The sequence below is a fragment of the Clinocottus analis genome, unplaced genomic scaffold (genome assembly GCF_023055335.1).
Source record: "Clinocottus analis isolate CAN_PGR_092001 unplaced genomic scaffold, fCliAna1.0.p SCAF_9, whole genome shotgun sequence".
Taxonomy (NCBI): Eukaryota; Metazoa; Chordata; class Actinopteri; order Perciformes; family Cottidae; genus Clinocottus; species Clinocottus analis.
The window spans coordinates 7721366-7734696 of NW_027176251.1; the positions used below are offsets into that span (position 1 = coordinate 7721366).

At 43.9% G+C, this 13331-nt stretch overlaps 1 protein-coding gene across 2 annotated transcripts in view; it reads left to right on the forward strand.

Annotated features, from left to right (window-relative positions):
* The first annotated feature begins 3805 nt into the window (after positions 1-3805).
* atp1a3b (ATPase Na+/K+ transporting subunit alpha 3b) overlaps positions 3806-13331 on the forward strand; it is a 19391-nt gene continuing 9865 nt past the window's right edge. For both annotated transcript variants that reach the window (XM_068569254.1, XM_068569255.1), the window contains exons 1-2: positions 3806-4023; positions 4154-4247. In XM_068569254.1, the coding sequence (XP_068425355.1) occupies positions 4242-4247 (6 nt within the window). In that variant the 5' untranslated portion in view covers positions 3806-4023; positions 4154-4241. The remainder of the gene's footprint in view (positions 4024-4153; positions 4248-13331) is intronic.

The window sequence follows — 13331 nt, forward strand, 5'->3', positions numbered from 1 at the left end:
ATTGATAGAACTGCTATATATAAATATTTTTTTCTTTTTTTTTTCTTTGTCGTTGCTAATTATCTGTCTGTACTTGTCCTCCTTCTGCACACATAACTGGTCTTCATTTCAGAGAAAGAAATACGACATTCCTTCATATTGACGTATTCTGTTTGTTTGCACTCCTTATCTGAATCCTCTCTGCTTTACCCTCCATCTGTCCTCTCTCGCCCTTTACCACACATCTGGCATTACATGATAAATGAACCTTCGTCATGTGTCATGCTTTCCACACTAAATCCCAGAGGAATTTTCCACCACCCACCTGGCTCCTTCCTGCTTCATCTTGGAGTTATTGCTTGTCTTCATCCTCTTTCTTCCCTGCCTCTCTGCCTCCCTGCACGCCTTATTACCGTCATCCTCCTTAACCCCATCTGCCTTTCCATCATCTATCCCCTGAGATCTCAGCCCTCTCCTCTTTTTGTTCCCATCGCTCTTTCTCTCTCCCTCCACCCCTCTTCTCTCTGCCTCTTTTCCTCCCTTCTGGCCACTGTGAGTAGAACACAGATTATGTCAGACATTTATAAAACCGGATTAGCTAGGATCACCTTCACACACACACACACACACACACACACAAACACACACACACACACACACACACACACACACACACACACACACACACACACACACACACACACACAGATGTCTCTGTACACCGCCATTCGAACACTACTTTTGACTGTATTAGTCTGAAGTATATGGCCTGTTTAGAGGCTTCTATGTATTTTGATCTGGGGCTGTATCTGATGGATTAGGTCTCTATGGTCCAATAATAAAATGTTGGACCATAGACCATGGATGTCCTCGGCACCACATGCCTCATACATTGAGTAAACTATATGTTATAACAGCATATTCAAGCATGTGGTTTTAGACAGAGTTGCTTGGCAATATGAATATAATGATCGTCCACATACTTTTGATTCTGTAGAGTATCTATCTATCTATCTATCGATGTGTAGAGAGGGTGAGAGGGTGAGAGAGAGAGAGAGAGAGAGAGAGAGAGAGAGAGAGAGAGAGAGAGAGAGAGAGAGAGAGAGAGAGAGAGAGAGAGAGATACTATATGCATACTCTATTCCAGTCTTGCCCACACAAATTTTGCTAAACCACACTAAATCCTTAGACATATGATATTCATCAGCAGCTCTGACTCAAACAGTGCACTATAACATCATAATACCAAAATCACAGACTACTCATACTATCACACATGCAGAGGGCCCTGTATCTCTCTTGGTTGAGTCCTGTATGTGTTTCTCATCACAACATCAGCTTCATCTCAATAAGTAGACACAGCACTGATACAAGCAGCCACAAAGCTGGAATCTATTAGAATAGCAAATGATACCAGCTGTCTCTTTGTGTCATCTGTCTGTCTTCTTTCTCTTATTCTTTCTTCTCTGGATCCCCCTCACCCATCCCTCAATTTCTGACTCAGCAGAACCAGTCGGAGACAAGGTCATCTGACTGCTGTTGCTGTGGAGACCGAGAATTGGGGGATTTTTCCCTCCCCTCCTTTCTTGTACTGCAAGGCAGGGAGGCATGTGGTGGTAGCGGGCAGGACGGAGTGTGAAACAGGAAGGTATAACAGAGGTTAAGAAAGGATACTACTGGCAGCCATTTTGGATGAAATGAGATTGAATAAAACTTTATTGTTAGCAGCACGTTGACAAAGTCACCCTCATGGGCAGCAATGTATAGGCTGCAGGATCCAATTCTATCTTTTAATCCTTACAACTTCCTGCCTGGTATTAATTATTCAACATCTCTATGATGCAAGGATTTTGTAAAATTATACAAATAAAGATGCATTCATGAAATGAGTTGACAGTCACAGGAATACAGTAAACCTCAAGGTAGAAAAAATAAAAAACTGTTGAAAATGGTCTTCGACAATAAATATGCCATCCATTATATTAAATCAAGATCTCTGAAATCACAAAACCCAAACTTTATGAATTTAACCATTTTGTTTTATTGAAAATTGTATTTGTGTTTGGTTATATTGCTTGAATAGCTTAACCCTGATCCTCACATGTTGAATCATTGGTCCACGTAGAATACAACAAATTAACTATTTTCGAAATAAAGTTCCCAAAAAAAACTTACATTATTGTACTGCCACAGTGCTTTGACTTTGACTTTGGGAAGCCAGCAGATTTTTAATACGTCTGCTACGATACTTTCACAACAAGGTATTCCTCTTGAAAATGACCACAACAAGAGTCTATCTGTTGACACATACTGCCATGATGTTTTTCATAGTATTAGTAGTGAAATGTGTAAACGTTAAAAACATGCAATAATCTGGCATTCATATCAGCTCTGCAAATCGTCCTTTATAAAACAGACATGGTTAAAACAGTAATGAAGGGCAACAGTGTCAACAATTGTTTATACTCTGTAGTGCGTATGGGGTTCTGTATGAGGATTTGCCTCAAGAGAACATTTGAAACGTATCCCACCCATTTGATATTAAACCTTTAAAGCATAAACAAAAATATGATTGCTCAGTGCTAAATTTAATAAAGGTTATCTATCAGTCATCTGCAGTATTTCCGAAATAAGACCTAACTGCACTAAAGAAGCATTTTTAAAGGCAGTTGTAGATGACTTTCCTCCAACCCGAAGCTTACCCTGTTCTGATGCTTTGGGGTTTCATGATGCTGCATGGTCATCGTCTGGGCCTGCAGCGAGGAAGCCAGTGAGGCATGGCAACAATCTGCTGCAGGGACAGCAAGCATGACGCTCAGCTTTCCCTAGCAAACCAGGCATGGCTTTAAATGCATGAATGTGTGTGTTAATGTGTGTATATGCAACTTAGGGAGAGCGCGTGTGCTCTCACTGCTGCATCGTCTTTTTAACGAAAAGCACGCCGGGAAAACATAACTGAAGGCCTGCAATAGCAACTCACTGCTGCATGTCCTCTGTCTGTTTCTTTTTCACACCTTCTTTCTTTGCACTTATTTGGCACTGTCACAGAACAATACACAATCTGTCAAACTACCTGATTTTTCTCCTGTCCTCAGGTTTCGTTCTCACTGTTCAAACTACCCTTGCCCTTGGCATGGCTCCCTCTCTGTATCTTTTCATTCCTGTCCACTGTTTAAACAATTCAATCCGATTTGCAGCTGTTAATCCCACGTCAACAGATACCTTTTTTTTTTTTTTACAACTATTCTCATAAATGTCAAGTAGAGTAACACCTCCAGAGACCCCAGATGTGCTGAAACAAGTCTCATTCTTTACTTTACTTGAGGTACGCCCATGTCGGTCATTTTACCTGCACCACTGAGTGCAAGTCTCTCCAAGTCAGCTAAAACTGCTGAAGTTGCATGGAGGTGCACAACATGCTGATGACAGGACCAACACGACGGATGAGGCATCCAAGGATGCTTATCACATGCATTATTGCCAACACATACACTGTTATGTTATAAATGCATTGCATGATGAACAAATACAATCACGACAGCTAGAATCTAACCTTGTGCGTCCATTTCTATACATTTTCAGCCTAGAGACTCGCGACGCTGCTGGCTGCAAGCCTCGGTATTCTGCAGTAAAGCAGGAGGGGCAGAGAGAGCTTTCTATTGGCCCGCTCGAGGACTGTGATGAAACCAATTGGTTAGCGATTCCATCACCGATGAGACGCTCCGAATTATGATTGGCCAGCTGCGCGACAGGGGGCGGGTTCAATCGTCCCTTCGGTTCACTCATTTGCTTGGGCGGCGCTTCTTCCACTGGCGGAGTAGTGCGGCTTCAGGAGTACTGCGGAAACCGGCAGAGCCGCGGAGGGAGATCAAGCCCTGAAAAAATAGCAGTGCGGCTCGTTAGTTTCGCCGGTCTTTCTCCGCAAGTATCAGAGAGCAAAGGAAGGAAGCGCATCCCCGCGTGATGCTCCGCTCGAGACCGCAACATTTCATTTGAACGACGTCTCACGGGGGGGGGAAAGATTGAAGCCGAACCGTTTGGAAGGTTTGAGAGACCGTTTATTTACGTCCAAAAACCACATTTTGTCAGATCTAGATTACTGCCATGACGTCTTTTTTCATTTTTCATTTAAGCAGCCCTCAAAACTGAGCATATTCTCTTTTATTTTCTCAAGGCAAAGGCATTTTGATATAATTCAACGCGAGGGGCTGACACCTCTCAAGCTGTGCATCACCTGAGAGGAGAAGAGTGACTGCGCCAACATGGGGGTAAGACTGACGATTCTAACTTTTTAACTGCGTTGTAACCAACCTGAAGTGGCCTGAGAAATTAGCGGTATATCCTGATTTTTTACTCCTGACAAAGAAGTGCTGGTGTGATGTCATTTTTTCCTTTATGGAAATCCCGTTTTTTCTCATTGACATTGACTCTAATGCGGAACTGTGTTTTACCCATGGTCTCCTAGACTGCGACAAATTGATGTAGCCAGTAGCTTCTGTCGAGAGCGGCGACAGAAAGCAGCGGTATTTCATTGCAAACGGTGATCTGGTTTCGACGTGAATATAATTATTGTTTTACATTTACTGCAATATTTGAAATTTGATCGGATCATGTCATTTTCTCTAATTCACTCGGTGATTTGAATCATGCAACGAGATAATATATGAAATACAGATGCCAAAGTGTCACAATTAAAGTGGGTGTGGGTGTTTTGGAGATTGTCAGTGTGTCATGTGTATTGCAAGTCTCTGATAGGCCTACTTCGACTATAACCTTGCCAGCCATGGTAGGCCTGATCGGTTTATTCTTACCAAGAGCTCTGGTGTGGGAGAGAGGGAGGGCGGTGTACTTGTTAGAGAGCTTTATGTTCACCCACCATTAACCTGTGGTTTGATCAAACAAGAACGGAATTGCGGTTCATTTGAAGGCAAAAATGGAGGCCTACATTGCTCTCGATCTTTCTCAGTGATAAATGCACAGGATGTACTGTGACCTCGTTCACGCCCTCGCTGCCCTCCGTCTCCCCCCTCATGTGCTCGCTTGCCTTAAACCCCGCTGGCACTGCCCTCTCTTCGGCCTGGTCCATCCAACACGGGAGAAGCATCTGGCGGTGAACCGGGAAGATGCTGAGCCCATCGCGCCCTTGCTATCAGCGGAGGAGTCTCGTCCTCGGCACTCGATGACCCATGCGTCATAATGCGGTTACTGGGAATAAGCGCATCGCCAGCTTATTCCCCCTTTAATTTGTGACATAACAGGGACTCTGTAATCACTAAAAGTGAACACATTTACACAAACTACAGATTAAATAAGTGATGCGTTCAGTAGGCCTACACCAGGAGCACGATGTGCCCTTACATCTGCTGCGCGCACCGTTAAACAGTAAAAAGCATCTGCGCTATTTCCGGTTAAATATATATTTATATATACGTATGGTCATACAAATGAATCATGGGAGGCTGGTGGAAAAACACAGCGCTCCCGGAAAATGCAGATGCGACTGCCGGTATGAGCTATTGCGCAATTTCTGCTCCATCTCTATCCTGCGGAATTTAGTTGTCTTTTTTTTTTAAATCTCCGGCGCAGTGTGCCTGTTAAATGATGCGATGGCATGACGCCGCACACAAGGGGACATGCAGCACTAAGATATCTCCACCGCTGTAGCAGCAGTACAGGCAGATGTCATCGCAGTTACACAAGCATCTGACAAGCAGGCCTGTGTCGACGTTCAAGATAAAGGATTCGGCTAACCCAGGAGCATTAGTGGGCACTGCGTCAAAAGCGATATGAGTGCAGAGGGTGCTTACGCATGAGAGCTATTGCTGTGCTTTCGTAAGATGCCATAGCTTTCCAGAAATGTGCATTATAAAGCAGAAATTGAGCGTCCATGGCGAGCTGCTGTTTCCTTGACTTTGACTCGATGACTGCTGAGGTCACCCTGAATGGAAAAGGGGGATGGATGGATGAAAGGATGGAGAAATGGGAGCGATCTTGTTTTCACGCGTTTGACTGTCGACTCCACATCCTTTTTCACTATCGCCATTTTTTTTTTCTTTCTCGAATCTTGTACTGGCGCACTGTGCGATGGCATTGCCAGCTGTCCTTCCCCAAGGCCGCGGGGGGCATCGCATGCGACGTGCCTCCTGCGTCAAACCGGGGGCGGGGCTTCTGGTGTGGAAATTCCCAGTAAAGAGCTGTGATAGGTTGACGGCAGGAGCACGCAGAAAGGACAGTGCATAGAGACAGCAGTGATGCTGTAGGGCAACGCTTGGGCTGGTTTTAGGGATACTGGAGAGGCAATAGCACATTTTCATGAATAATCTTAATTTGGCAGAGTATGTCCGATAAAATGTATTTTCCCTCGCACACCCGCTCATCATGCTCATTATTCTCCTCTCTGCATGAGCGCAGCTATCCATGACGGATGCTGATGAGACTATAGGAGGAGATTTTCACCTTCAGACACGTGACACTGATGGGGGAGGGTGCCACTGCTGAGAGAGCAAGAATGACAGCAAGAGAGAGGAAGGGCAGATCAGTAGTGGCTGGTCTGCAGGTGTAGAAAGAGAGAGGGATTTAAAATGACGGAGTAGGCGTATGGTGGGGGAGGGCTGCCTAGCTGTATATCTTGTTACAAGATAATGACCTGAGGCTCACATTACCATGGCTCCTGTTTCCTCTTGCTTCACAGTGTGGGCTTGGTTATCAGGGGAACGGCAGCTGGATGGGATAGGGAGATGAGGAACGTGTTTGCGTTGGATGATCCTCATACATTGACTTTAGGGTGTGGTGTTGCGGTGTCGGTCCCTGGAGCCCCATGAGAAATGAAGGTGTAACATTAAGGCTTTCTATAGAAGGTCATATTGGTAATGAGGGGTGTGGTTGGCGGACGAAGCTCCTGTTAGCGTTGAGATTCCTATTAGACGCACTAAGTATGTGTCACAGCGTAAAGGTTTTTAGAACAGCCTGTGCTTTTATATTAGTACTAGTGAGGCGTGTGCAGTGACGGAGAAGAAATTAGAAGGTGTCGGTGAAGGTAGTTCAGGAGTATGATGTGTGTGGCCTCTGCAGAGGCCCAGCCCTCAGTTTGGTGCAGAGTACTGCACATCCCTCCCCACTGCACCTGGTGCCCAATGCTGATAGGCTGCACTGTACCACAGCAGATCTGTCCCACGTGTCGCAGGAACCAATAGAAAAGCACGTCCATTCAGGATCTGATCAACTGCATGGTGTCTCTGACCGCACACTCTGTCTGGATCTTTTTGCCCTGTGGCCCAGGGGTCAATTAAGATCAATATGGTAACCTTTGAAATGCCCCTTCATTGTCCCCTTCAAGCCTCTTGTAGGCTTCTGATCAATAGATATCCACTGTAATGTGGCCTTGTCCCCAGTGAGAGTACTTCTGAAGGACAGAGTCCAGATTTCTCTTGTGGCTCAGCAAAAAAACAGTAGTTGGTCCTCCCGCTAGTGTTGGACTAACAGGACAAGAAGCTGGTGTAATTCTAATAAACTTAAAGGTCACTGCTGTCGTCTTCATATATTACTTTTAAACAGGATTGCAGTCGACACGGTGGTCAACGAACAGTTTTCCAACATTAACGTGTTGATGGTCTCACATTAAGAGAGCGATCCAGAGGGGTAAGGTTGCCTGACTACAACGACATGACTAATGCAGGGTGTTGTCCTGGAGATGTGTGTATGTTTGTGAAGTGTGTGTGTGTGTGTGTGTGTGTGTTCCCTGTGAATGCACCAAAGTATAACACAATGGACAATGGCTTATTAAAACCATAAACCTAACTGTATATGTTTTGTCTTGTATTGCTACATAATGCGGCCATTCAGTAAAAAAAAAAATAGAAGTTGTTTTCAGTAATTTTATGCCTGAATTGTGAATGATTGTTTATTCATGCAGAAAATACTGAACACAACAGAATCAAAAAGCAACACATGCTTGAAAATCTCAAAAGTAAGTGGGGATTTGGTTTAGTGCAGTCAGCCGCTGTGTGTATGGATGCGTGCATGCACGCACATCTGGACATAGTTTTGCGACCAGATGCTTACTGAGGAGTCGTGAGGTTCTCTCGCTCACAACATGGAGAAATGCCATGTTCTCTACAAGCACCAATGCACCACGATTTACAATGCTAATCTAGACCAGCCCACATTCACACATGCCAGGACTCAACAATTTCAGAGCAAATATATCCCTCGGAGCTCTCTGGGGTGGACAGTGCTAAAGATAAACAGTTCCACAATTGTCTCTGTTGGATGAAAATAATGATGTGATGGACAGAGTGGAGCGGGGCAGGAGGGGTTGTTATTTATGTTGAAATCTTTGGTTTGAGTTTTTTGCTCTTATATTCTTTTCTTTTGGAGAGAGCACTACAAACAGTAAATGATCTGAGAGCTAAAGAGAGTTAATCTCTCTATGCCTCTTTGTGTTTATGTGATCTAGAGATTAACATTTTCTAGTGCTCTTAAGCGGCCACGATTGTTTTACACAACAGTGAATACATATAGTGTTTCGTCTTGTGTATTTGTGCACGTTTCAATTTGAGCTGCCCCTCAGGCGCAACAGAATGTCCCTGTGACTGTTGTACTAGAAACATTTGACGCCATCTTTTTCCTTTCTTCGGCACGGCTGGTATCTGGAATCTCTTTCTTTTGATGCCTGTTCACTTTGTTCGGTAAGAAAGCCTTCCTATCACTCAAGGCTGATACAGATAAGTCAAACAAATATCTCAACATTCTCTTTTGCATGGCATCCAACTCCTAATCATCTCCTGAAATTAACCATCTAATCCATTCGTTTACTCAGTACTGTTGGGAGACATTCACCAACTTACTGTGCTCCAAGACCCAATGATGCATGTGGAGATTGCAGGTATGCATTTAATTTTCCTGAAATAAAATTGCAGAGAAAGAAGAGTGATAGAGAGGATGAAGCACAGCGGGCTAATCCAGTGTAGTAATCAGACTAGCTAATCCCAACAGCTATGTCCCTCGGCCCACGGCCTGAGCCCCCCACTGTGGCCCTGCCGTCCTGCTGCAAGAAGCAGCAGATGGTCCAATGACCTTGCAAGGTCGCACATGCGCAGGCACGCACACATGCATGCAAAAACACACATACACACACACACATAGTAGCATGTGCGCAGATGTAGAATTTGAATTACAAACCAGGCAAATTTCACATGCAATATATTTTCATTGAATTGTGTGTCTTTATACTGTTCTATATTTTCATGTGTTAATGGATTTTCTTCTCCCCACATGACTCCTAGAGACAATAGAGAGGGGCAGCAAAGTGTTGTGGGGATCGAGTAATAAATGATGTTTAAAGGATGCCTTATTGCTGAAAAAAAAATACATTGCATGCAACACACTCACATTTGTAATATTTCATTGTTGCTTCCCTGCAAGACAGATGCAGTTTCACAATGGCACTATATCAGTCATTTCACCAGACTGAAAACAAAGGGCCTTCAACCTGCAGCCTCAACCGGCTTACTGAACGACAACAGAAAATGACATGAATTAAACCCAATATCTTTGTATATCTGTAAAAACAAGGAGAAATATAATCTTTATGTTAATATACACCACCATTTAGACAATTTGTAAAACAAGTTCACAAACAAGTAAAATGACAAATGAGTATTTCTTCAGCTCAGCTGTATGTTCTGGTCAAAGTAAAAAAAACATGCAACAACGATGCCAGGCATCACTGCAGCTCTGTATAAAGAGGAAGTAGTTACATGTGAGTTTTTTTGACTCCCATGTCGGTATGACAAATACAATGATGGTTGTTGCAGAATGACTAAAATGGAGCAGTGTGGTTTTCTTCTTTCTTTGAACAACTTCCTCATTCACGTTCCATATTTAGAGAAAAACACATGTGTGTGTGTGTGTGTGTGTGTGTACACGCACATAACTTCTTCCTGTTACAGGATTTCTCATGCGTGCGATTAAAGTGGAAGAAAAGATGCTGCCTGCCCGTCCCAGTCAACCCCACCATCGCTGGGCAGGCCTCGACCCGTTGTCCTCAAGATGTTTGGCATGATAGTTCTCTCAGGTGCCACTCCTGTAGTTTGAACTCTTGTCCATGATGTGAAGAGCATTACAGAGGAAATTACAACTGAGTAATTTTATGAGACATAAGAAGCCCAACTTGGTCTTGAACCAGGTAAATGATCATTCAAGTTAGACAATAAGACAAAAGATAGAATAGCACCTCTTTCCTTCTCTTAACACATCTCTCTCTACATCTGTCTTCCTCTCTCTGCCGCAATGCGTGTAGACGCTGCACACACAGACTGTGGCCAACACAATGACTCTGCTCTGCTCACACAAACACACACTAATTCCTTTAATCAATTACCCGTCTTTTTTTTTTTACAGCAGTGAATACAGTGTCCAGTTTCAGATGCATCAATTATTACTGGTCCCGGAGAACATCAGGGGATCCTAAGAGTGTACTAGGCCACTGCTGAGCTCGGTCACCATGGTTACTCGCCCTCCAAACACAGGACGAAACGCACAATTAATTTTTGGTCTGCTAGAGCCGGCTTGCAAAATAATTTAAGATCAAATCAAACGCACAACCCTGTATTTGAAGCAATTGGCTTTTTATTTAAATGATTGATATTTTAAGCAGATTTTGATAAGCCAATGTGTAACTGGATGTGGCCGGTTGCACAATGTAATCCACAGATGTGTCTGTCCATCGGTCCGTTTGTCTCTGTGCTTGTGGGAGAACGAGCATCTGTAATTCCAGCCATGAGTCTCTGTTTCCTTCCTCCGCACAGAGGGGGCTCATTACATTACCCAGAGCTGTGTGAGCAGCCGGACACCCACACAGACGCACACAGCCACGCACACAGCCACGCACACAGGCAGGCACACGATGTCTTCTGCAAATGCACGGATACTCGAGTAATATATGTACGCAATGTGGACTCCATCTTTCTCTGCTGAATAATTCCAATTAAAGTGGGGATCACGGAGACAAGATATATAGACAGATAGATTTAAGAACAGAGGCGTCAACTAACTACAATAACAACAGATTTAAATGTCGACAGAAGTATATATTTCAAAGGCTTTCCCTAGTTTGATTGTTTAGCTTGTTTAGTGTTGGCAACATACTGTAGGTGCAACAAAGATAAATCTTATCAGGTAGCAGGGTGTGTGTGGGGAGGGGGGAAATGACACACACACATACACATACACATACACATACACGCACACACAACATGAGTAAGGTTTTGTAATCTATTAGAGTGGGGTTACTGCGGGTCATACACTGACACAGAGCCAGCAGACAAAGACTGCTGGTCAATATCTAATTAGAAGCATGAGGGAAGGGTGACAACAGCTCCTCTCTCTCACACACTCACACTCTGTGTCCCTTTCTCCTCTCTCTCTCTCGCTCTCTCTCTCTTTATTCTTTCCCTGCCTCTCACCTCCCACGGATGTCTCCCTGTTCATGTGCCCATTCGCGTCCGTCATCCACCCCCTCAACATCCATCTCTCCGTGTCTCTACTTTTCACCACATATCGCTTTTTTTTTGGCACTCTTGTCTATACCGAACACTATTGCCAGTGCATATATGTGTTTGTGATAGGTAGAGAGTGTGTGTTTATGATATGAATGTCAGCGTGCATTAGCTCATAAGAGCAGGTGCACTGTTGACAATGCTCCCTAAGTGTGTATTTGTAGCGTACTAGCCACAACAAGAATATTATACCACCAAATGCATGCTTTCACACCTGCCAGTCGGTCATCTGTTAGATTATATTGCCTATTTGATACAGATTAGACGGTAAATCTGAAACTCTCCATATTAGTCAATACCCTTGATCGCTAAATAGAGATTTGGAGCCGTCGTTCATTCATGCATATAATACAACACACCCTCTACTTCAATGGGAACACAAGCACACATCCCGCTTCTGTCTCAAAGGGGATGAGCAGCAGTACTTTTCCACTGCATCAGTTTCTTCTGCGTGCAGCCTCTGCATCACCAGGCCTGCCTGGTCTTGCTGCGGCAGAGAAATTTGCTCACCTGCTCTTTTGTTGTAGACCCATGTGTGTTTGCATGTGTGGGTGGGTGTGTGTGTTTGCAGTCAGGTCCAACGGCTCCTTCCCGCCGACATGCTACTCTCGGCCTGACATGCTCGAACGAAGGGTTTAATTGTTTGCTTTGAATTCAGCAGTGGTCGTTGAGCAGCCCATGCTCCACAATTAAGCGAGTGAGAGTTGTCATCCACATGCTGCTTCACGAAGCTGTTATTTTTTATGATGGCAAACTAGAAAGACAGGTCTACAAACACATTCAATACGCAGAAGCATGATTTCACAAGAGTTTCACGCAACGGCAGTACAATTAAGCGGCTCCCACGGTTTTGACTTGAAGAGGCATGTTGTTCTAGTTGGCAAGTGTGTGTGTTTTGGTGTGGTCTGGATGTGTGAGCTTTTGTGGAGAACGTTGGATCTCAATTCCTACTTTCTAACTGGCGCTTGTGTAAATATGTAAGTTTGCGAAGTGATTTCTTTTTGCAGATTATTTTTCAAGTAAACATGAAGCAGTGAGTCAAAGGAGACATCAGTTTGTAGTTACCAATGGTGCTATGATGACGACGTTACCACTAGAGGGTGCTTACTTTACTTCAGTGAATTTCACCACACATTAGGTTTTTGATTGTATAAGAGGCAGCCACATTTAAGTTATCAATGAAATTGTAACCTTGAACCAAATTTTTGACACACTCATCTTAATGAAGTGTTTCATTATCATTGACTATAGTTATTGATATTTCTGTATGATTCAGTATGAATCATGTAGCTTCAATATCAACTCTACTTAGCGCTGTCATACCATCAGTTTTTACTAATGTGACTGCATTCATCTGCGACCGATGGCCATTTCCTTGATGACTTAGTTTTGTAAGTGAAGGACCTGACCACGAGGACCCACTCACATGTTGTGGGAGGGACTTGTGCCTCTCCATGTCACCTCTGACCCTTGATGAGGGACATCTGTATTGACGTGGTCCAGCAAGTCAGGCAGCTCTCCTTCAGGACAATAGGCTAGAGTTACAGCTATAAACCTAGATAGTGCAGTGCTGGAGAAGATCTGGGTTATTATTAGTCCACTCACGTCTAGTTTAACAACATAAGCCAATTGCTGAGGGGATAATTATAGTTACAGAGCAGCAGGAACCAAAGACAGCAAAGTAAAGCAGGCGGAAGAGGACGAGGACATTTGATGTGTCTGTGTGTGCCTGCATGTACTTGAGACTTAATTTTAGATCTTTGACATCAAAGCGTCTCTGATGTATCTGGTTTA